Source organism: Mustela nivalis, assembly GCF_964662115.1.
Source record: "Mustela nivalis genome assembly, chromosome: 6".
Lineage (NCBI taxonomy): Eukaryota > Metazoa > Chordata > Mammalia > Carnivora > Mustelidae > Mustela > Mustela nivalis.
This window is the reverse complement of record NC_139025.1, coordinates 37,047,125-37,070,989: the sequence shown is the minus strand read 5'-3', so window position 1 is coordinate 37,070,989 and position 23,865 is coordinate 37,047,125. Positions and strand designations below refer to the sequence as shown.

At 40.0% G+C, this 23,865-nt stretch overlaps 1 protein-coding gene across 4 annotated transcripts in view; it reads right to left on the bottom strand.

Moving 5' to 3' along the window:
* The window catches only part of PPP2R5E (protein phosphatase 2 regulatory subunit B'epsilon), a 136,803-nt gene extending 113,277 nt beyond the window's left edge, over nt 1-23,526 (bottom strand). The window contains exons 1-2 of one of the 4 annotated variants that reach the window (XM_082734169.1): nt 22,173-23,526; nt 19,824-19,987 (exon numbers count right to left, since the gene is read on the bottom strand). In XM_082734169.1, coding sequence (XP_082590295.1) covers nt 19,824-19,980 — 157 coding nt within the window. In that variant the 5' untranslated portion in view covers nt 19,981-19,987; nt 22,173-23,526. The remainder of the gene's footprint in view (nt 1-19,823; nt 19,988-22,172) is intronic. The other 3 variants (XM_082734167.1, XM_082734168.1, XM_082734170.1) reach the window with 3 other exon arrangements.
* Nucleotides 23,527-23,865: the final 339 nt, after the last annotated feature.

Below are 23,865 nucleotides of genomic sequence, written 5' to 3'. Positions count from 1 at the left end.
AATATCTGTGGCAGGCTGCAAAACTGGCCACAAATTCTTCCCCTTGTGCCCATGCCACGGCAGTACACTTGGAGCTCCACCCACAAGAGATGGAGTCTGCCCCCCGGAAGTTCAGCTGGCTTCTAACCAACTTCGGCCAAAGTGGTAACTGCAAACACAAATGCAAGAAGAGAACTGAAAAGTGCTTAGCAGTTGTGCTTGTCCTTTCTTACTGCTCTAGAGAACCCCACAACTGCAGGCTAACCAGCTGGATGCTGAGACTCACACACCCCGGACACCCCTGTAGCCACAACCGACCAACAGTCAAGCCAACCATCAGATACGTGAATGGGACCATCAGCTGCCAGCTGACTGCAGGTGCATGAGTGAATCCAGCAGAGACCAAGACAATCACGCAGCTGAACCCAGTCCAAACTGCCAAACCACAGGAGGACGAGCTTAATAAATGGCTATTGTTTTAAGCCACCAAGTTCTGGAGTGGTTTGTTAAGCAGCAAAAGCCAATTCAGTATCTTTTTAGCCCTCAAATTAAACGTAAGCCACTAAGCCCTCTGGGTTTCTCTGATGGCATTACCAAAATTAATTAATTAATTAATCAAATTCTAAAGTAAACTGATGCAGAATGGGCATAATGTTGATGAGCTGATTAGAAAAGGAGAGGGCACAAGTCACAAATTACTGTGTAACTCTAGCTCATTGAAGTGCTGTGTATGACAGCCAAGAAGCAGCGTTCTTTGTGCAGTAAAATCACCAAGATAAGTATCTCAGAAAACGGTGAGAATAAGAGATTTCACACCAACAGCATTTATCTTTTCAATGCCCCACACACCATTTCTGAAAATTGCTGAGTACCCTCCCACTGAACATCAAAACTAATGTTTTTCAAGGTTATCCAAATAGATGAGCAATTAAAGCTCTTTCCTTACAGAAAAAAAAAAAATCAACAATAATATTAAAGAGATGATGAGCTGAACTTCTTTTGACTATTACAGACAAATGAGTAAATGGATGATGGGTAGATGGAAGATGGAAGGACAGACCAAACATACATACACATCAAATAATACTTTGATTATTAATTACTTGAAATATAAGCATTTATGCTATACAAAAAGAATCCTGTATATATTTCCTCATGTTACCACTGCTTACATAAAGCCTTAATCTAATGATCACCAATGGTCAATGGCTCATTTTATTCCCAGTAGTTTGCTTACTTTTATTAGCTTGGGAAACAGACACATGACTACCCTTCTGTTTTTTAATTAAATTTCTTTAATGTCAAGGTAGAAAGTGAAACCCTCTATTTCTGTTCCCCAAAGATAATCACTGTTAAGAGTCTCTTTGCATCTCTTTCTAGAGTCTTTTTTTTTTTTTAAGATTTTATTTGTGTATTTGACAGAGAGAGAGAGATCACAAGTAGGCAGAGGGACAGGCAGAGAGGGAGGGGGAAGCAGGCTCCCCGCTGGGGAGCCAGATGTGGGGCTCCATCCCAGGACTCTGAGATCATGACCTGAGCTGAAGGCAGAGGCTTAAGCCACTGAGCCAACCAGGTGCCCCTCTACAGTCTTTGAAAGCTGTATGTCTGACACTGCAACTTTTAAAACCAAAACATTTATAATTCTTTCAAGCCATCCCATAAATCAAGTAGACTCCTATCTATACGTGTTTTCTATCAGAGCTTTTCAAACTTCATAAAAATCTAAGTCAAATTTATTATATACGATGAATGGACTGATTTCTGAAATACCCCATCTATTAACACCAAAAAGAACTCAACAGCAGTGAATAATCAACTCTCCCTCAAAAATAAAGAAAGAGAAAGAGAAACCTGAGTATTTAATGGGGGAGGGGAGGTGGATTACCTTTTAGAACTGAAACAGAAACTGTTTGGATGGTTAATGAAAGCACTCGCCAGAGTCTATGGGCCTATGTTACATTTGACATGCGGGAATGAGGCTTTAGAAAGTAAGAAAATTCCTGGAGACAGATTTTGATTGCCTCCGATTCCGAAGATAATGCTCAGCAAAGAAAGGGCCTCCCAGGGTCATGACTGGCCTGTGCAGAAAATACACTGCATATCCTTCAAGTACCAAAGACAAGGACAGGACAAGGAAAGATAGTCTTACCAAAATATGCACAGCAAAAGGAAGAGCCCAGAAAATGAGGTTTCTAGTAAAAGAAAATCTTCCCAAATACTGTACAGAGATTTTCAAAAATATGAGCCACTAAGTGTGCTTTTTGTGTTCCCTAAAAATTTAGCAAACCACATCAAATCCTTGGACCTCTTATTATACTACTACTCACTAATGAAGGGATAGAGATGTGAATAACCTAAAATGCACTTCCTCCTGAGTATTAAAAAAAAAAAAAAAGTACCAATTGTGGGGGGGCAAGGGGAAAGGGAGCAGACTTCCTGCAACAGCAAACAGAATCTTTTCCTTTTTAATTATGTTTGCTGAAGGCTAGAATTAAAATAAGTTTTTTAAATTTCCTGAATACACATCAAACAAAAAAGACAGACTGAGTGAAAAGTCCATCTAAAAAGAAAGAGAAACTACACAGAGGAACAGAGTAGTAACTTCTACGGCACTTAACTTTCATTAATCATGATGAGTGTCTGAGCTGACATAAATCCCTACAAGGCAAGGGGGGCCAGAGCGAAAGGACTAGACATCACACTCTCTCCCACAGCTTACATCCCCTCCACACAACCCTCTCCCCACCCCCCAGAGGAGACTTACACAGTTAAAACTGATTTTCAAGTCCTGGGTTCCAGCCCAGGGAAAGGTTTTTCTATGATGTACCTCGAGGAACACACCAAAGTGCCAGGTTAGTGCCAGCACCAATTCTTGTGAACCAACAAGTCTCTGGTTTAAACCCTGTATGTGACAGGAAACCAAGCTGCTGTTATTGTCAAGTCTGCACTAAAATTCACGAGGTGTTTGTACACTAATTCTGCTCTCCAAAGCTGATCAAATAAATACTGCCCAATAAAGACCTCACTATATTTTGCTATCTGAATAATCACCACACTCATTCAGTCACTGAATAAACACTCATTCCATGTCTCCTAAACTCCAGACTCAGCCAGCTCTCAAACCGGAAACAAAGACTTGGGCCCAGAGCCTTTCAAAGTTCTCGGGGGACCTTTGATAATCATGGGCCTTTCAGAGACTGTGCTCTGTCCAAAGCAGCACCTTTTCAGCTAAGCAGTACAGGCCACAATCATAAACCTTTGTCTTTAAAACTATGTTCAGTTTATTACCCAAAACTCTCATTTAAAAATATATATATATATTCTTTCAAAAAGTATTTAGCACACAAATGAGAAAAGAGAAAGGAATGAGTAAGAAGTTATATTATGAGTCAGCACTGCTTCATATCCATGAAGAGTTCCCTCTCTACCTGAAAGGATGGTTGCACTCAGCAGGTACCCACTGAGCAGCAAAGATGTGAGGGGGGCGCTATCTTGGACAATGGAAATACAATTATGAGTGGACATGGTCTCTGACTTCAAGGACAGAAATCATTATAATAACTATCAATTTCCCATTGTGTGCCACATCTGTACTGGTCCAGGCATTTCACATACACCATCTCTCAAACTAATGCTGCAAGGCAGATGCTATTATCACCACTTTACAGATAAGCAAAGTTAGGCTCTAAAGTCACTCAGCTTGCAAGGAACACTGACTGGAATTCTAAGACTGGCTGGCTGGCTACAAACCTATTCTCTTCCGATGACTTGACCTTGCTGCACAGGCAACATCTTTGAATTGTAATCATCAGTCTCCCTAGCTTCCCATGCTACTTCTATATTTCTGAACTGCTCACAGCTCTACACAGCCCTAAGCAAACCCACCTGCAAAACAACTAAAGGAAGGGAAAATACAGTAGTCCCCACTTATCCACGGTCTCCCTTTCTGCGGTTACCCACAGCCAACCTTGGTCCAGAAACAGATGATCCCCCTTCTGACTTACCATCAGAAAATCAATAGTAGCCTAACTCTAGGTCACGCGGCCTACATCATTCACCTCACTCCATCTCATTACATAGGCATTTTATCATCTCACATCATTACAGCAAGGGGGTGTACAGAACAAAGATATTTTGAGAGCAGACCACAGTCATATAACTTTCATTATAATATGTTGTTTTAACTCTCATTGTTGTTAATCTCTTACCATGCCTAATCTATGAATTAAACTTTATCACAGGTATATACTACAGGAAAAACCATATTATATGGAGGGTTAGGCACTTTCTGCATTTCAGGGTTTTGAAACATAACTCCCACAGCTAAGGGAGCTATTACACAGAAAGAAGAAAAAACAAATGTCAAAAATTTATTTTTTAAAATATGTTAAATAGATGGGAGGAGAGAAGCACCTGCGTGGCTCTGCTGGTTGAGTATCTGGCTCTTGGTTTCAGCTCAGGTTATGATCTCAGGGTCCTAGGATCAAGCCCCGAGACCTGCTCAGGGTGAGTCTGCTGGAGATTCTCTCCCTTTACTCCTTCCCCACCCCCTCATGCTCCCTGAAGGGCTCTGTCTTGACTGAAGCTTTCACTGCTCAATCTGTAACTCTTTATTTAAAATCTTTAGGATAAAAAGTAAGAACTCAAGGTAGAACAGAAAACATGATCATCTACTCAAGAAGGCATCTTGGAAGAAAGAAATCTGATCGACATTCCAATTCAACTACACTTACGGAACTCTAACCTCTCAGGGGTTTCTTGGTACCTGGGTTTCCCTCATTACGTACCTACTTCAAATATATGTACACGTTGGTCTTGTGAACATATTCACTCACATTCAGGTATTTTATTTGAATTCAGCATGAAAGACAAAAATTCAGAGGGCTGAATACATTTTCTTGTCTCGATAGAAACTGAAGACCTGGGATGCCTGAATGGCTCAGTGGGTTGGGCCACTGTCTCATGACGGCTCAGATCATGATCCTGGGGTCCTGGGATCAAGTCCCACATTGGGCTCCTTGCTCAGTGAAGAAGAGCCTGCTTCTCTCTCTGCCTCTGCCTGCCACTCTGCCTGCTTGTGCACTCTCTCTGACAAATAAATAAATAAAATCTTTAAAAAAGAAAGAAACTGAAGACCTGTCAAAGACAATATTCATTATCTTGAGATAAGTTCGAGAAATGAGTGGCTTACACACCGTGATAACCATAACTTCCCATGAGAAAAAGGAAAAAAAAAAAACTTTCTCATTTTTTTCGAGTCTTCGAATGAAGACTAAATATAGGTTTCGTTGCTCATCAGAATTACATGTATACGGGGGACGCCTGGGTGGCTCAGTTGGTTAAGCAGCTGCCTTTGGCTCAGGTCATGATCCCAGCCTCCTGGGATCGAGTCCCACATCGGGCTCCTTGCTCAGCAGGGAGCCTGCTTCTCCCTCTGCCTCTGCCTGCCATTCTGTCTGCCTGTGCTCACTCTCTCCCCCCTCTCTCTCTCTGATAAATAAATAATAAAATCTTAAAAAAAAAAAATTACATGTATACAACAAATCCAGTAATTTCAGTTCATAAAAATAGTTTTAGGTAAAAAACTCACAAATAGAGAAAAAATTTCTAACACATGAAATTCATATTGTAAGCCACCTGCACCAAAGATACTTTTGCAAACTCCTAGCAACTCCTTTAAATTTCTTTTTTTCAGATTTTTCAGTGCTCCCACTTAATGAACGATGTTAGGTTAATGGCTGTGTTCTATCTCCAGGTAGCATCCACCAACAGTCCTTCCCGAGGTTTCACAGTGACAATGTTCACTGTCATCACGCACATCCAACCCCCCAATTTCCCCAATGCACCACACACACCAGAGCTAGGCAAGACAGGTGAATTCACTGCTTTAACATCTGTCATAAAGCAACACAGTTCACACGTGCCTAGACTAGTCCTTGGGTTCTATAAAATACTGACTTTGACAGTTTCCAAATGTTACTTCACTCAAAAATTTTTTTCATTAGCAAATGTAACAGTGATAAGTTCGTTTACTTAAAAGATTTAGTTTATGGATAAGCTTAATGGATTTTAAAAAACAAACACCCACTTTCCGAAACACAGAACACAAAAATAGATCACCTTTACAAGATCCACTTGAAATCCAAGTCATAAAATACAGATTAAGTAGTACTGATAAATAATGATAACAGCAATGATAAAGATAGCTAACACTGACATAACACTCACCGTGATCTAGGCCCTGCTCTTAGCATTAACTATGTTAACTTGCTCAATCCTCAAAACCACCCTATGGAGAGGTTCTTGATCTTTCTTTTCTAAATGAGTAAAGTAAAACTTCAGGACTAACTCACCAACAAAGAGGCAAATAGCTGCTCAGTTATCCTTGTGTTTATGGAGAGAAAAGAATATCCATCATGAACTATGATACCCTAATGTGAAGAAATTATTCTCTTAACAGACAGTACATTATAAAGAGCCTTGCTCAAAAACGAGGGGAGGGGAGAGGGAATGTCTTCACTCTCTCTACATTAACACATGTAAGAAAAATAATATTCCATTAAGTAAAACTGTAAAAAAAAAAAACACATGGATTTCACTAAGATTCTGTTAATTTTTAATATAGATTTGCACTCACAGGAATGCACATTGTTTGACTTACCATGAAATGATTCTATAATCATTTTGAAATCCATTAACCATTGAGGTATAAGAGTGATGTTCTAAGTACTATCAAAACTCCAGACTCCCCCATTTTATTTATTTTGTTGGACTCTCTCACAGGTCAGAGTCTGAGATAATCCTAGATGAAGCTTTCCTCCTTATGTAAACCATCACAAATCCAGTTCTGCTTCAAGCACTAGATCTGAAAGCACATACTCAACTTTTACCACCCACAGAATGCAGCACAGATAACGCTCAATAATTTAAATCATAATAGCTCGGGAAAACTTAAAATTAGCAAGTGATGAGGAGGTGGATTCAATTTTTAACTTCATTCAATTTGCCAAATTTAAAATACTTTCAATTATTTATTTTTCCAATCTTCACAGAAACCATAACACCACCAACGTTAATTGCTTTGCCTAACTGTGGTTTTACTGTTGCCTGCATTCTCATTTAATGAACATCAACTGGTGCTGACAGTAATTCCAGCTCTAATCTTCTAAACTTTTATTCTCTTAATGAATTAAATCTATTGTATTATGTCCCCCACTATTCCAAGCAGCAGTTCATAAATCAGTGAATCAAAACACATGAAAACTTAAGATCATGTACTTAATAACAGAGTGCCATCTGTAGAGTATATGGGTTGACCCACAGATGGATTTTAGTTAGTTTTAAAGGGACTCAGTATGTTTCTTACATTTTGTACATTTCATGTTTATAGCCTGTCAGTAAACTAGTAATTTTTTTTTTAAGATTTTATTTATTTGACAGAGATCACAAGTAGGCAGAGCGACAGGCAGGTGGGGGTGGGGAGGTGCGGGGGGGGGGGGGGAGCAGACTCCCTGCTGAGCAGAGAGCCTGATGGGGGACTCAATCCCAGGACCCTGAGATCATGACCTGAGCAGAAGGCAGATGCTTAACCCACTGAGCCACCCAAGCAGCCCTAGTAATGCTTTTTTAAGCAAGCAATCATCAATTTGTTCTCAAAGAAACCTCAGTATTATAAAATGACAAGCAAAGTGTTAGGATAACAAGAGAATTTTTTAAAATTCCAACTCCAACAATAAGACTATCTCAAAGTAATTACAACACTGTTAACAAAAACAATTTTTAGCTTAACACAAGAATATATAAACATGAGGGGGAGATATTATTCCTCACGACTGGGTAGGGAATTTATGGGTGATTTATATACTCAGCGATCGTGTATTTACAGACAGGTACAAATGCTCTTAGGATCAAGGACAAACTTCAACCCAGCCAGAATGATTTGGCTCCAGCAACCTCAGTAGCCCCATCAACCTTTGAACTCCAGCTACAATCAATGGCCTTTTGAGAAGAACCACATCCACCTTCTTGTTTTGCTCACCACGGTGTTGTCAGGGCAGTGCCTGGTGCATTACACTGCTTAGTACAAATGTGAGGAGTGAATGAACTGAATCACGCAGCCCACAGAACAATCACAAAAATGAGAACACAAGGCCCTTGTAGGAGACTACTTAGCCAGCTCATACAGTGACTCCTTTTACTCCTTTCTTCATACACACTTTGAAAAACATTTGCACACAATTCATTTCACTGAAACCTCATCATACTTTGAGAGTATGAGAACAGGGTCTATCACTCCTAAACCCAAAGGCATCTAAAGTATATACCATTTCTAGAACATCTTGCTAAACCAGGAAAGCCTAAATAAATTCCACCATTAGTTCAAATGCCTTTTACAATGTTAAAATAGAAATCTAAATACAACAAAATATAGCTCCACCCAACATCTTTAAGAAATCACTAAATCTAGGAAGTAATGCACTAAGTTTCCTCAGCAGCCAAAGCCTATGTCAAAGTTCCTTAAACCTAAAACCTTAGAGACAGATATCCACCTAGATCCAGCCACATGCCAGATAATTCTTAGGTCTACTGAGTTTCAGAACTTCAGCTCAACTGTTTTTTATTAAAATGGTGTCTTTAAGTTTTCTTAAAGTGAAACGAATATTGTTTCTGGATGACTGGTTACTATGAAGGATACTAGTTAGTTAAAACAGTTGTAGATGGAGTTGAAGAGGCGACAATAGAAGGATGCATGGAAGACAGCGTAGTTCAGAGTATCAACACTTTCTTTTACTTTTTTTTTAAGATTTTATTTATTTACTTGACCGACAGAGATCACAAGTAGGCAGAGAGGCAGGCAGAGAGAGAGGGGGAAGCAGGCTCCCTGCCAAGCAGAGAGCCCGATGTAGGGCTTGATCCCAGGACCCTGGGATCATGACCTGAGCCAAAGGTAGAGGCTTTAACCCACTGAGTCACCCAGGTGCCTCCCTTTCACTTTTAAAAAGTCCTTTGTATAAATCTGCTTTCATTTTGACTTTGGCTCACAAATTAAGTATCCTTTGGATACATCACTATTATTCTGAAAAATTAACCTGATAAGACAAAGCAGGCTTCTGATCCTCAAAAGGAACTTCCCTTTTGCTACCAATGTCTTTGATTTCAAAATACTCACTCATTCAAAAAGAAAAGTGTTTTTTGCTATGATTTCCAACCTGCGAATGTAAGATAGCTAGCTCCTCAGGAGCCTGAACTCACTCTGATTTCCTCACAACAAATGGCAAAGGAGGTATTTCCTTCCACTTCCAGATATTGTCTTCTGGAGGCAGTCTGGTAAAAGGCTAATTCCAAAGCCTCTATCTTCCTTATTAGAAGATAGGACTTTTTTCCTGAAATGCTGCCAAGTCCCAATTTTCTCCATGTTTTTTTAATGTTTTAACATTTTACTTAAACAGTGTTGCAGGCACCAGCAACCACGAATTAATTAAATTACAATGTAACACCACCAGAAGGTAAAAGTCTCTCATGATGCCTACATAAATAGATAAACTTTTGCCAGATCTCTTCCCTCACAAGATCTGAAACAAGATGCAGGTCCTCAGGAGTGACTCAAAGAAAGATCGATGACAAACAGAAAGATAAAGGAAGGAATATTTATTACACAACCAACTGTATATTAGGCAACCTACCCACATTATCTCCCTCCTCACAACCACATTGGGAATCGTGAGTCCCATTTTACGGAAGATGTTAAGTAACTAAAGAACTAAGCTCAGTTCACAAAGCCAGATTACTACCTAGACTTGAACCGCCACCCTTTCCTACTTAAACTAGCTCCTAAGGATGTAAAGATGAATGGCAAAGAACACCACTGCCACAGTGCTCCACAGTGCTACCAGGTTACCAAACCCAAACCATTCCATGACTGACAGAACTTTATCAGGACAGGGTGAGTCCAACAGGATCCAGAGTGGCATCTTCCCCTCTCTCCCTGCCTCTCCCTCACCTTTGCAATCATCAACACCGGTTACCCTTCATGCCTGCCTCTTAGCAGCACTGCTTAGCCTTTCTAAGGAGCCAACTCTGAGGTTTGCTACTCTTTTGTGACTCCTTCCGTCACTCCTTCCGTCACTCCTTCCACCCACATGGCTATTACTGGCCTGGCTCCTAGCCATCTTCTCTTCTCCACTTCTCTTTTCATCACTTCAGTCTCCCCACAATTTTCAAGGTTCTGGCAAGAGGCAGTAAAATAGTTCACTTGGTAAATCATCCTAGTACAGCAAGAGCAAGATGGTGGTTAGCTCCAGTGCTCACCCATGTTCATGCACAAAAAGAGAGAAGGCACTGGCTTTGGGACCAGAGAGGCCTGCAGTCCCCATCCTGGCTCTCTCTGATGTGATGAGGAAGTCATAGAGCCCTCAGGTAAGGACAAACATCCCTTGTTATTGGTTCTGTTGGGAAAGTTCAGTGTGACACCAGGAGCTTTACAGTATCACTTTGCTACTGCTCAATAAATCTTGCTTGCTTTGCTGCCTACCAAAAAATTAACTGATTAATTAATTAATTCTCTTTGACATCAAAAAGAACTAAAAGGAGAAACAAGCAGAAATTGTTTGTCAGGCGATCTTCCTTCTACAGAAAGGAACTATACGACAAATTCTCTCCTCAAGTGAGGAAACCAATACCCACCACCCAAAGCAGTAGCTCCTAGCCTTCAGGGAAACTCCTTGGAGAACCTGATGAAAGCTCTGAACCCCTTGTTCATAAAAATGACAATCTGTACAGAGACATAAAATACCGCCTGGAATTTCAAGAGAGTCAAGAGCCCCCCGCAACCCACCCATCAACAGCAAGGTAAGAGTCCTCGACAAAGAACCATCTCCATACTTTTTTTTTCATCTATGTACTTCTTAAATGGGCAAAATCTTAATTCAGATTTTGTTTCTTTAAGGCGCAACAAATTTAAAAACCTGGACAAAAACCTCCAGAACGTAAAGAAAAGTTTTCTCATTCCACTCTTCACATCTCTCTGGCTTAGAACAAAATGCTACAAAATACGGTTCTACAGCTGAAGAAGTTCTCTCTTCCAGGCAAAATCTCAAAACAAAGATGTGCTCAGGGCCAGTGCATGTGTTGGGGGGATGGGTAAAGGAAAAGGAGGTACCAGAATTAAATATTAGATCATCTATACATTTTATATTTCAATATCATCTTTTTTAATTTTCTGTATTTGTGTATTTTCTTAATGTGCATTATAGTTGTCTAATAGCACATGTATTCTATACATAAACAAATACATACGTTATTTATACTGATATGAGTAAGCAATGACAAAAAGAGATTAGAGATCCTGTCCTAGTAGATGACTTGCAAAATAAACTTATCAAACAATAATTTTACCTGGTAACCCTCCACGAATGGAATTTCCCTTGGAAATAATTCCATTATCTACTTTATGCTCTTATTCCTGAAATGAGAAGCCAGTCTGAAACTGATGTTAACTGAACAGTAATGCTGAGATTGTTCCATAAGAACTAGTTCTCCTTTTGGCTTTAAGAGTCTGATTTGCAGAGTTCTACATGCTCCATATTTTTCTTCCTTAAATGGAAAAAAACCCATGTAAAGTATTGAGAGAATAGAAATCAACTGAAAAACTCAGGTAAGCATTTTTCTATAACACAGCTTTTCCTGCAACTGTAACAGTTAATATTCTTCAACTCCTACTATGTATCTAACACTGAGATAAATGTTTTAGTTACTTTATGGCACTTAATCTGACTATATGAGGTGGGTTCTAATACTCTCCCAATTGGGAGATAAAAGAAAACTTTGCTTAGAAGTCACATTAAGTGTGAAGAGCCTCAAAATTCAAACCCATGGGTATGCCCCCTCAGGGCCTCCATTCTTACCTCGGGGAGGCCACCTGTCTCACTTAAATAACATGTTATATGTATTAGGCACTTATTGTTACATATTGGGCAAAAATAAAATAACATAATAACATTATTTTTATCCCATCAATATGTTCATCACATGTCTAATTCTACTGTAATATAAAAATACAATTCCATATTTGTTTTCAGGAAATCTGCAAATATGAAGGGTAGAAAAGTATTAAGTAGTAAAACAGGATGCTATGCCATCATTTACAAACAAACCAAAGAACTACCTTACCCAGCATTTTAGAAATATCTAGAAACTTTACTCTTCTTTTGCAAGCACTACAAAATCTAATTAATATTAAGAGCTAACGTTATTGTAAGACAGAAGTTTTAAAGATAAGAAAATTTAACCATAAAACCCTGTTCTGAAAGTCCATTATAATATTCAGATATGCTATTCCCTCTTAAACTATGTAAAGAAAGAAAGTCTGGTGATTTGATTAGCCCTCAATTCAGTCCTCAAACATCAGCAGAAAAAAGTGTTCCATCTGCTGCAAAAGGCCAAGTGATGAATCCCCTAAGTAAAAGGAATCACTCTTAGTATGTCACATATAAAATCCCCTCTATCCTCTCCCCACAAGATATTTCTGTTCCTAACCTGAAACATTCAGAATTACCAAAGCGTAAGTCCTCACTCAATATTTTAAGTGAACACTCAACAATTTGATCCTTTAAAAATATCAAGTCTTCATTAAACAAGTTTGTAACTTTGTGTAAATTATAACTTGAAATAAAACTTGCATGACCTGGATTTGGGGGGAAAAAAATTTAGTACGTAGGAAGAAAAAAGAAATGTTCATACTATTATCACTAACAATTTAGATGTCAACCCACAATGTTAACTGGCCAACAAATATTTATTGAATGCCAACTATGTACTAGGCACTAATCTAAGCCCTAGAGGTACAGAAATAAGATTTCTACACTGAAGATTATATTCTAATGGGGCAGGAGAAAGAGATAACACACAAGTGAACTAACAAAGAGAAACTAATTTCAGATTATAAATATAATGCAAAAAACGATAGACTGATAGGAACTTCAAAGAAGACTATTTTTTAAAAAAAGTCAGGAGGGCCAGTTCCTAAGAAAGTCCCATGGTGCAATGAAACTTGAAGAATGACACTAAGTCAGGGAAAGAAAGTTCTAGGTAGAAAGGGACACCTCGCCTTACGAAAAGATTAATTTGGCACCTAAATATTTTATGTCTGGGCTGAGTCATACACTGGAAAGATCCACATTATGATGAATTCTGTTTATAGCTTACCATATTTACTGTTATGTGTCTAATGGATATGTGTACATATACAGCTAACATAATACTCAGAAAATAAGAATACAATCCCCAATCTTTTGGTCTAACCCAAAAGTTCTTAACTGGGGAAAGAGCAAGAATCATACAGCAAAATCGTCTAGAATCTGAGATAAGCAGTGAACTGTGCTCTCCCAAAAAAAAGCCCACTCACAGAAACTTCACAGATTAATTTTAGGAGGGTCTTAGAACATAAAAGCCCAAACACAATGCCCGTACCTCATCCCCAACCAGAAATCCATGAACCCAAGGTTACGAACTAAACAGTAATTATCATACTCAGATGGTATATGAATACAAGTTGCTATCCTACTTTTAAATGATTATAAATCAGATATGCTTACTCTCAAAATCTTTTGGCCCACATACAACTCTATGTGGGACTTTTCTCTATGCTATAAATTATTAGGATATATAAAGAAAAAACATTTCCCCCTAAAAGTAAATGAAATACCTCCTCACTACAACTAAGTATAATCTTTCACACATGAAAACACAGCAACTGACATTTGGTTTTGTGCAAAATCTTATAATTTCTTCCCAAAAAGAAAAATGTTGCCACATTGTCACAAAGGCTGCAAAGCTGAATGTTATTACCTATTAACTTATATTCTTCTAGTTCAGAAGAAAACTTATGATTATTTCTCAAAACCACACACACAGAGACACACACACACTCTTTCACTTGCCAATTTAGCTATCAAAAAAACATGTATCATTAATCCAAGGTACAAACTAGAACAATGGGTTGGGGGTTTTTTTAAGATTTTTAAAAATTTATTTGACAGCACAAGAGAGAACAAAGCAGGGGGAGCAGCAGGCAGAGGGAGAGGGAGAAGCAGGCTCCCTGCTAAGCTGTGGGGCTCAATCCCAGAACTCCAGGATCTGAGCTGAAGGCAGATGCTTAACCGACTGAGTCACCCAGGTGCCCCTAGATCAATGGTTCTTAACCTTTCTTGATTCAAACACTCCTTTGAGAATCTGAAAAATACACTGTAATTCTCCCATTTAAAAAATGGATATACACATACAAAATGTGCATCTCATTTCAGGCTGCAAAGTGCATTTCAAATTCAGCGAAAGGTTTAAGAATGTCTTCATCTTCTACAGAAGACTATTATCACTGATTGCTTCTGGGAAGGGCAAGTAGGAGAACCAAGTCAGGAAGAAGATTTTTCACTATACATCCTTTCGTATTCTTTGAGATCTGAACCATGTAACTATATTACCTATTCAAAAATAAATTTTAGGGACGCCTGGGTGGCTCAGTTGGTTGGACGACTGCCTTCGGCTCAGGTCATGATCCCGGAGTCCCGGGATCGAGTCCCGCATCGGGCTCCCAGCTGCATGGGGAGTCTGCTTCTCCCTCTGACCTTCTCCTCGCTCATGCTCTCTCTGTCTCTCTCTCTCAAATAAATAAATAAATTCTTTAAAAAAATAAAAAATAAAAAATAAATTTTAAAAAAACCAATACACTAAAAAATGTAGCAGGATACCAATGTATTTGGTGAGGATCTCCAAATAAAAGTGTTTAAAATAATCTGTCTATGAAATTCAATAGATTTGCAAACTATTTCTCCCAATTTTTTGGTTGAAAAAGATTCATCCCTACAAAACATGGTCTTGTTTCATAGTTGAGAAATTTCTAATTTCAACTTTTTGCTGAAAAAATATAAAAAGTGAAATAATAATTCCACATTGTTCATATTTTAACTTCTAAAATCCCAGTCAAATAACGCTAGCTAGTATTTACTGAATGTGGCATTGCCATATCTACTGACTACTACTATCATCCCCACTTGATAGTCAAGAAAACCAAGGCTCTCAGGAGTTAACATACTTGTCCCATACAACATAACTAGTGAGTAAGGCAGGACTCTTCCAAGTAACAAGGCCCATGTGCTTTCCCCCAGGTGACACTACACAGTACAAGGAAAATGGCAAACACTAAAATAAAGGACATTATTCCTTAAGAAAATAATGTCATCATAAATACACCTTAAGGCACTAACCCATTATAACAATTGGGACTTACTTCTGCATATTCCTTCCTTACACACTACACAAAGCAGAAATGGATGAAAAAGAATGATCCCCTCAACAAATCAGAAAAGCATCAACATTAGTTTTAAATTGGGATTTTTAAAACCTCACAAACTGTCACCCTAAAAAATAAAAATGTAAGCTGAATCACAAGCCTAGAGATTTAAAAAAAAAGAAGAAGAAAAAAAGGTTTTCATTGAAGAAGGAATTTAAAGAAACACAGTGTTACAGATCTAAAAGTTTTAACAGCAAGGGGCAGAGTTTCTGCTGAAGAGTATCTCCAGTCATCACAGGTTTTGGAATGTTTAATTATTGAATGTCTGAACTATTAGGAAAATGCCTTAAAAACATATAAAGAATTATGAGGCTAGAAATAATGACATACTCTCATTATAATTCCACCTTCAAAGAGGTGGTTCTTGTCAAAAATATTTCACTCAAATCTAAACTTGCATAAGCTATTAATTAAGGTCAAAGAAAGAAGGAAACAGGTCATAGGGAGGATGGGGGCGCGGGGGGGGGGGGATTAATCACCTAACCTAGTAGTACTACTAAGGCTACTACTACTTAGTATTACTATGATGATAATAATGATAAATATGTGTGTATATATTTCCTAAGTGTTTTTTTTATTTTTTTTTTTAAGATTTTATCTGTTTATTTGTCAAAGAGAGAACATACAAGCAAGGGGAGCGGCAGGCAGAGGGAGAAGGCTCCCCACTGAGCAAGGAGCCCAATGTGGGACTCCATCCCAGAACCCTGGGATCATGACCCCAGCAGAAGGCAGATGCCTAACCGCTGAGCCACCCAGGCGCCCCTCCCTAAGTGTTTAGTTTAACTGTCCTTATAGAGATGGATAATTGTCAAAGCTTGCTTCGTATCATGCTGTGTAGGCACAAGGAAAGCATACAAGCCTTTACATAAAGCACTCAAACTTTTACTAATTCCCCTTGAGTAAAAGTACTTCAAGTTCAAAAACTTTAGGAGTCTCTGGAAACATTTTCAAAAGTATATAAAGACAGAGAAAATTCAAATGTTTCTATTTCATTATAAATTGCTAAGGAAAACCAGCTATGTTCACAGAACAACATGCTAGCATTACTTTCTGTTGAAAGTAACATGGTTGATATAAATTACAAGACCCCCACCTATCGGAAAAGAGCAAAAAAGATGAAACTTTTCCTTTAATTTTGCAAGTGAAGAGACTTTTAAAATGCCAAACGCTGGGGCGCCTGGGTAGCTCAGGTAGTTGAATGTCTGCCTTCAGCTCCCAGGATCAGGACCCACGTTGGGCTCTCTTGCTCAGCAAGAAGTCTGCTTCTCTCTCTCACTCTCCCTCTGTACTCTGTCTCTCTCTCACATAAATAAATAAAGTCTTAAAAAATAATAATAATAATTAATAAAATGCTAATGGCCATTATTACATATAAACCAGTCAAATATTATGATGCATATAATAAACATTCTGATAAGGGATACATACAAAACAAGTAATCGTTAATGAATACCTAATGTTTCAATTTTCAAAAATTACATATTAAAAAGATGAGTTACAAAATAATACAATTTCTGTTTCAAAGTCCCCTAAAATTAAAGATCTTAAGGACATGAATTTGACTTTATTCTTTAATGCAACCCACAAAATTCACCTGCCATTTATATTACAGTACCAAACAAAATTAATTCAAACCTTCCTATTTGGTCAAAGCAATACTATCAAAAAAAAAAAAAGCAATACTACAGAAAATTACATCAGTTACTACCTTGGGCATGCGCACATAATTTGTTCTGGTTTCTCCTAAGGAAATACTAAAAAAAATAAAGAAATTCCTCCTGTATTTTCTTTATATTCCATAAATTACTCCCTGAAGTGAGAAAACTGCACACAAATAAAATTCAATCCATCGTATGAAAAACAAATGTCATTTAACAAATAAATTCTCTGTAAAAATCAAGAGCAAGTAAACATTTCTGAAATCTACATCTGACTGTTACTTCTCTGTTATTCTACAGATAGGGAAATCGAATTTATGGAATGCTTTCCAGAATATGTTCCCATAACACACTTACTACATAAGAATCATTTTCAGTCTGTCTGGAATTAAGCTGTGGATATATCTAGTACTACATGGTCCTGTTAATGCTCCAATTCTCCCACGCTGGCAAAATACACAAGTTCACAAAAATGATATTCCTAGAGAGCAGGGTTCTTGGAAATTTTTCAATATTACCAGACTTCACTTAAAAAAAGGGAAAAGGATATACAAATAGCCAGTAAGCACATGAAAAGATGTTCAACATCATTCATTAGTCATAAGGGAAATGCAAATCAAAACCACAATGAAATACCACTTCATACACACTATGATGGCTATTATTAAAAAAAAAAAAAAAACAAGTGTTGGTGAGGACGTAGAGAAATTGGAACCCGTGTGCATTGATGGTAAGAATGTAAAATGATACAACTGCTGCGGAAAACAGTCTGGCAATTCCTTAAAAATTAAAATATATGATCTAGCAATTGCACTTCTGGGCATGTACCCAAAAGAAGTGAAAGCAGGGGCTCAAAGAGACACTTGTACACCCATGTTCACAGCAGCATTCACAATAACCAAAAGGTGGAAATGGGTCCCCAAGTGTTCACTGACAGATGGATAAATAATATATGGTATATACACAAAGCAGAATATTATTCAGGCTTACAAGGAAGGAAATTCTAACACATGCTACAACATGGATAAACCTTGAGGACATTATGCTAAGGGGAATAATCCAGTCACAAAAAGACCTAGAGAACAAATCCATAAAGACAGAAAGTGGAGTGGCGGTTACTTACCGAGGGGCAGAGGGGAGGGGAGAATGGAGAGTTAGTGTTTAATGGATAGAGTTTCAGTGGGGGGAGATGAAGAAGTTCTGGAGGTGGGTGGTGGTGGTGGGTGCCCAACAATGTCAGTGTCCCTAACATCACACTTAATGCATACATGAAATAGTTAAAATGGTCAACTTTGTTAGGAATATTTTACCATGATTTTTTTTAAAAAATGAGATATGGAACAACAAAATCTTAAAAAGTGCCAAATTCTTCTCACCCAGGCCTTTTCACTACCCGCAAAACCAATCAGTGGTCAGTTCAGTTCAAATGTAAATGTTTGCCATAAGCCCCAAGAAATAAATATAACAATAAAGTTTAAAATTCTTTTTAAACCTAAAAAAGTTTAATCGTCTTCCTCAAAATAAAGTCCTTTGCCAGACAGGCATGCTAATAGCTCTTATATGTCTAGTTCGATCAAAAAAGTTGCCAAGTAATCCATACGCCTCTCAACTTTGTATTTCAAGCTTTATCCTTAGAGTTTTTCCTTCATTTGTTTTCTGAAGCCTCACAAAGACTTTTTCATTTTTACCAGCAAAACCTTTAGCTAAAATTTTCTCCCCCACAAACTCATAAGAGCTCATCTCTACAAACTAGTACATGTATCATTTTTACAGTAATCAGAATTCATTTAGTTTCCACCAATTCCAAGTATATACCTCAGAATCTCATTTGTGACTCTAACTCCAAAAAAAAAAAAAAAAAAAAAGTTCACATGGGGAAAAATAGAAGCCTGAAATATCCTAGGCTAAATTTTGAAGATCTTTTCTAGTCAAACTCCAGTTCTTCTTATAATACCTTCTAATTTCACAAACTGTTTCAGAAGTAAATGTTCATTAACAAATCAGGTTTTCTGGTTTGCTCTGAGCTATGAAAGTGTACTGCTTTGTTCATGTTCCCTTTGTCCTCACTCTTAAGTGTCCAGCAGATAAAAATCTACTTTCAAAGGCAGATTCCAACAGTTTCCATGCTATAAATACTACATTCTGATATATTTCAACCGTGTCTGTTCATAAACATAAAGCAAACAAATGAAAATTAAAAAGAACAAGAAGTGTCCACATATACATACCAAAGGCTGAAAGGCCCAATTTAGAAAAAGCAAATCTCATATTAAAAACTTGTCCTTAATTCATTCCAAAGTAAAGACAAAAGTAGTATTAAACGAGTATGATCATGTTTTCTACATGTATTATCTGAAAACACAATTACAACCATTTTTTATTTTTAAAAATGAATTCTTTCAATCACCACTTTCTGTATGTAAGTTAATGGTATCATCTCCTCTCCTAAGTCTACTTCCTGTGACTAAAACTGTACAATTTGTAGCTGTTATCACATATATGATGTATATACCTAAATGTCAAGAAAAAATGAAAAACGCAGACCCAGGCATCTTAAAGTTTCTCTGGCATTCAGTTTTTCTCTTTATCAGCGTGAGAGAGGGTCCTGATAACAGGTTTCTTTACATTTGTTCACAGATATTTATATTAAATTGAGCCCTTTAAAAAGGAAAGTGGGTCTATCTGCCCACAGAGCAGTAACTTCAACATGTCCGAAATCTCCCCTCCCTTCAATTTGCCACACAGAACTTTACAAATATGGAATTCTGCAAAAAGAAGATTAAATACAAATATATAAAGATCAACTGGAAAGGAATCCATCACCTGGTCATGAGCCTTACCTTTTAGCAGCGGCAGAGGTGTTAATTCAATAGGCTTGCCTTGAGACCTAAACTGTGAGGAACTTTGCGACCTCTTCTGTCTGGCTTTTCTGACGGACTTCCGAGAAAATCCGTCTACTTTATCCACTGATGGAGGAGTAGATGGTGCTGAGGACATATCCCTACTGAAGAGAAAGAGGTATCATAAACATATTCCCAAGGTGGAAGCATACGCGTGAATTACACAAATTCGAAAATTCCCATAAACAATATGCATGAAAATTGGAATGTGTAATGAAGAAAGCAATTAAAATCAATTAAGAAAAGTCATACGTTCAATGGGGAAACATGAAAATTTGATGATAAACAGAAGGAATTTAAGTACCATATAAGCAATATTGTAGTTCTAATGCACGGGCTGCTCCCATTCTGATAAGCATTAAAGATGTTCACTGACACTTGAAGAAGTCTTCTAAGTCATCTACTCATTTTCTAACTGCACAGCTCTTCTCATCTTGAGATTCCTGAAGTAATTCTGGAGCTATTCTGCCACTGGAAAACTTCCATCGATACTCCCAAGATATTTAATATTATAAATGGGCTCTGGAGTTAAAACCCTTATTGTACTTCAAGAATCTACACTAAGTATCACAGCAAGGTGAAATTTACAAGTACTGAAACTATGTAGGCACGACTTTTAATGCAATGTGCTGTGTTAGCTATGATAAACTATACCGCACCAGAAATGAGGACAGGTTAGATTACTTTAAACAGAACACATAAAAAGCATAATTAGAAGCATTTCAAAGAAGTCTTCTTTTTGAATGAAGCCATCTTAAGTTATTAAAGCTTAATAAACAGAATTCTGATGAAATCGTGCACCAAAGTTGAAAACATAAATTCACACCCTACTTTGACAACCAAGTTGAATTCCCTTTAAGTTCATCATCAGATATTAATTTTCATTCCATCAAGCTGATAGAACAGTTCTTTTAGATTTTTTTAACATTCTCAAATTATTAAAATGAAGGCTAGTTCCTAAAAGTAACAAGACTTAAGCTCAATTTCATTCTCCAATTTAAACATATGCCATCATTTCCATGGCACTGAGGCTCCATGCAAGATTAATGGCAGACTTGAATAAAAATAATGCATATGGGGGAAATACCGAAATGCAATTACTCACCTGTCATTCCAATACATAAGATAAGTGTTTTCTAACCTCTAAATAAAAAGGTAAAGGAGTTTCTTCCTGAACATGCATGAATAAAAAGTTATCTGGATTATCCGGATTCCGACAAAGTAAAAAAATAACAAAAATTCGTTAAACAAAACCCAGGATCTTAAGGTTTGGAATTTTGATTTTCTTTAAAAAAAAAAAAAAAAAAAGTTTTTAGAAAGCTACCTAATTTAGCCTTAAATAAAATGGGACAGATTCAAAATGGAATTGCAAACTATGAATGACTATGATAGAAGTAAGATCAGTTAAAATTTTTCACAATGACTGCATCAGCAAGAAGTTCCACATCTCATCTCTATGTTGTAAATTTAGGTGCAGCTTTTCCAATGTGGTATGTGAATTATTTAGATTTCATTTAACCCAAACAACGCAAGATTTCGGTAAACCCTGTTCCTCCATCACTCTTTTTGTCTTTTCTTTATTTCTCACCTCCCATCTCTAAAGATGATTTATTGCTGGCATTTTTTTTTTTTTTAAACGCATTGCCCCTTCTGCCCGCGGCCCAGAATAAACGTCAAGGATCTCAACCCTAAAGCGCTGCAGAACTGAACTTGCAGTAGCAGTGGGTCCGTGCAAAGCCCGGAGAAACAGGTTTCGCCCTGGACCAGGACGCCAGAAGCTTTATCATCGTCTAAGCAGCGGGCACGGGGGCATTTCCAAGGTTCAGGATAATCCAAGGGGGGTGCTGGGGTGGAGGAGAAAGACAGGGAAGGGGTTGGTCTGTAGGGATGCTGACATACTCCCTTTGCTACCCCCCCCCCCGCCCCAAGCCCTGGAGAAGATAAGCTGTTACAGAATCCTCCTCACTACATCAATCGCCCCCCCCCGCCGGCTTCCCCCCGCCCCCCGTCAGTGGATAAAGGGGGACAAGAATATGCCTCCAATGCCGGAAGGTGGGGGGGGGGCGGGGGGAGGAGAGGCAGAGTAAATGGGCGGCATCGTCAGAAGCCTTTGCAGGTAAATCAGACAAGTGGGACGGGCGCTCCCTCTCCCACACCCCACCCCACCCCACCGCACCCCTCGCCTGCGCCGGCCAGGCCTTCCCGAAGCCGGTGTTCTGCAGGTTCCTGAGGAAGACCTGGAAGAGGAAAGGAAGCGGGCGAGCCGAGGTGCTGGAGAGACGAAGTTACCTTGAAGCTTCTGGGGAAGAATCCGAAGATGATCGATCTGTGGTTTCGAGGGGAGACCGGTGTGAGGGCCGCAGCGGGGGCGGGTGGCGGGACCGGGACGTGCGGGGGGAGGTCCGGACAGCGGCGGGGAGCCCGGGGCGACGGCTGTCCGGCGCGGCGTCCCTCCGGTTCCGCGGCGGCGGCGCCTCTAGGCCTCACGGCCGGACCTGAACCTCAGCGCTCCGGCGGTGGCGACGGCGGCGGTAGCCTCACGATCCTCCCCCGCGGGCCCGTCCCATCAAATCGGCACCGACCCCGTTGCGGCTCCGCCGGTGGCTCCTCGCTCACATTCCCGGCGGGCGGCGCCTCTGCTCGTTGCCCCGGACCCGGCGGCGGCGGCGGCGACGACGTGGGGAGGGGGGGAAGGGAGGGAGGAAGAGTGGATCCGCAGCGGCAGCAGGAGAAGGAAGGAGGAGGAGGAGGAGCCGCTGGAGCTGTAGCCGCCGCTGCCAGAGCCGCCCTTCGGTACCCGCGGTGGGTCCCCGTCAATGCCCCTTTCTCTCTCCTATTGTCAATATCACCGGGCGGCTGAGTCCATGGCACACGCGCAACCGAACCTTCTGGCCAGCAGCGCCCGCCTCCGGCGCCCACTCACTGGAGGCTTCAAACGGGAAGCGAGGCCTCATTGGCCCGCGTCCGCCTTCACTCCCATGCCAGCAGGTTCGTCTGAGAGCCGATCAGGGATTGGCGGCGGGGGGGCGGAGAAACAGGAGGGTGGGAAGAGACAAGGCCGAGGATTGGGCTGAGGCGAGAAGGACCCGGATGCAGCCGCGATCTCCGGCCGCGCTGCTGCAGCTTCCGCCAGGCGGGTGGGTAGACTGTAGTACCGGAGCACTGCAGCCCCTAGGCCGTTGAGGAGCTCCTGAAACCCCGGACGTGTGCGACTGATAGATCAATGGGATGGCTGGGTTTCCACGCAATGCGGCTTCTCTGGGCGGCGGTTGTCTTCAGCGAGAGGATTCCAAGGGCAAGGGTCGGCTGAGGGTGGGGGAGGCCCCTGGGCCTTGGATCCGCCCCCTTCAGCTGCTAGGCTGGCCCGTCTGGGCTTGAGGAGCCCCAACTCGGGACAGGTACCAGCGCTGAAATAAGCGCAGAAAGAAGGAAGATGTCCCGCCCGCGCCTGTGCACCACTGTGTCAATGGGCCCCTTGCAGCACGCCCTGAAACCTCCAGCAGTCGCTCTCCCCTGAACCTTGTGGGAGTCCTGGCACCGAAATCTGAGCCTCTGGGCCTGGGCCAAGGGTTGGGTATTGCTTCGAATTCTGACTCACCTCGTCTCCGTTTCCCTAAACCTCTCTTTGAGTATCAGCTCCCTGAAGCTCCTGCAAGCCTCGATAGCGGCTAGCCCAGTGTAGTTCTTGCAGGAGGGATCGCTGTCCCTGTGCTCTGCAATCATTTATCCAGATCAGCTACGTGGGCCCTCCTGCTGCACGGAGCTCAAGGAAACCCAGCTCCAGACTGCACGAGCTTTGTGAGATTTTAATTGGCAAACTGGATCCGAAAGAGTTTATGGAGAAAACTTCTCTGAACTCTAGCTAGACAAGTAATAAAATACTTAGGGATGTGTTTACGTGCTTGGGGAGCCCAAACCCAAATGGTGCAATTCCAGATAATGTTATTGGGGCTCTTCGTTCCGTTTGAATGCACGCGGGGCA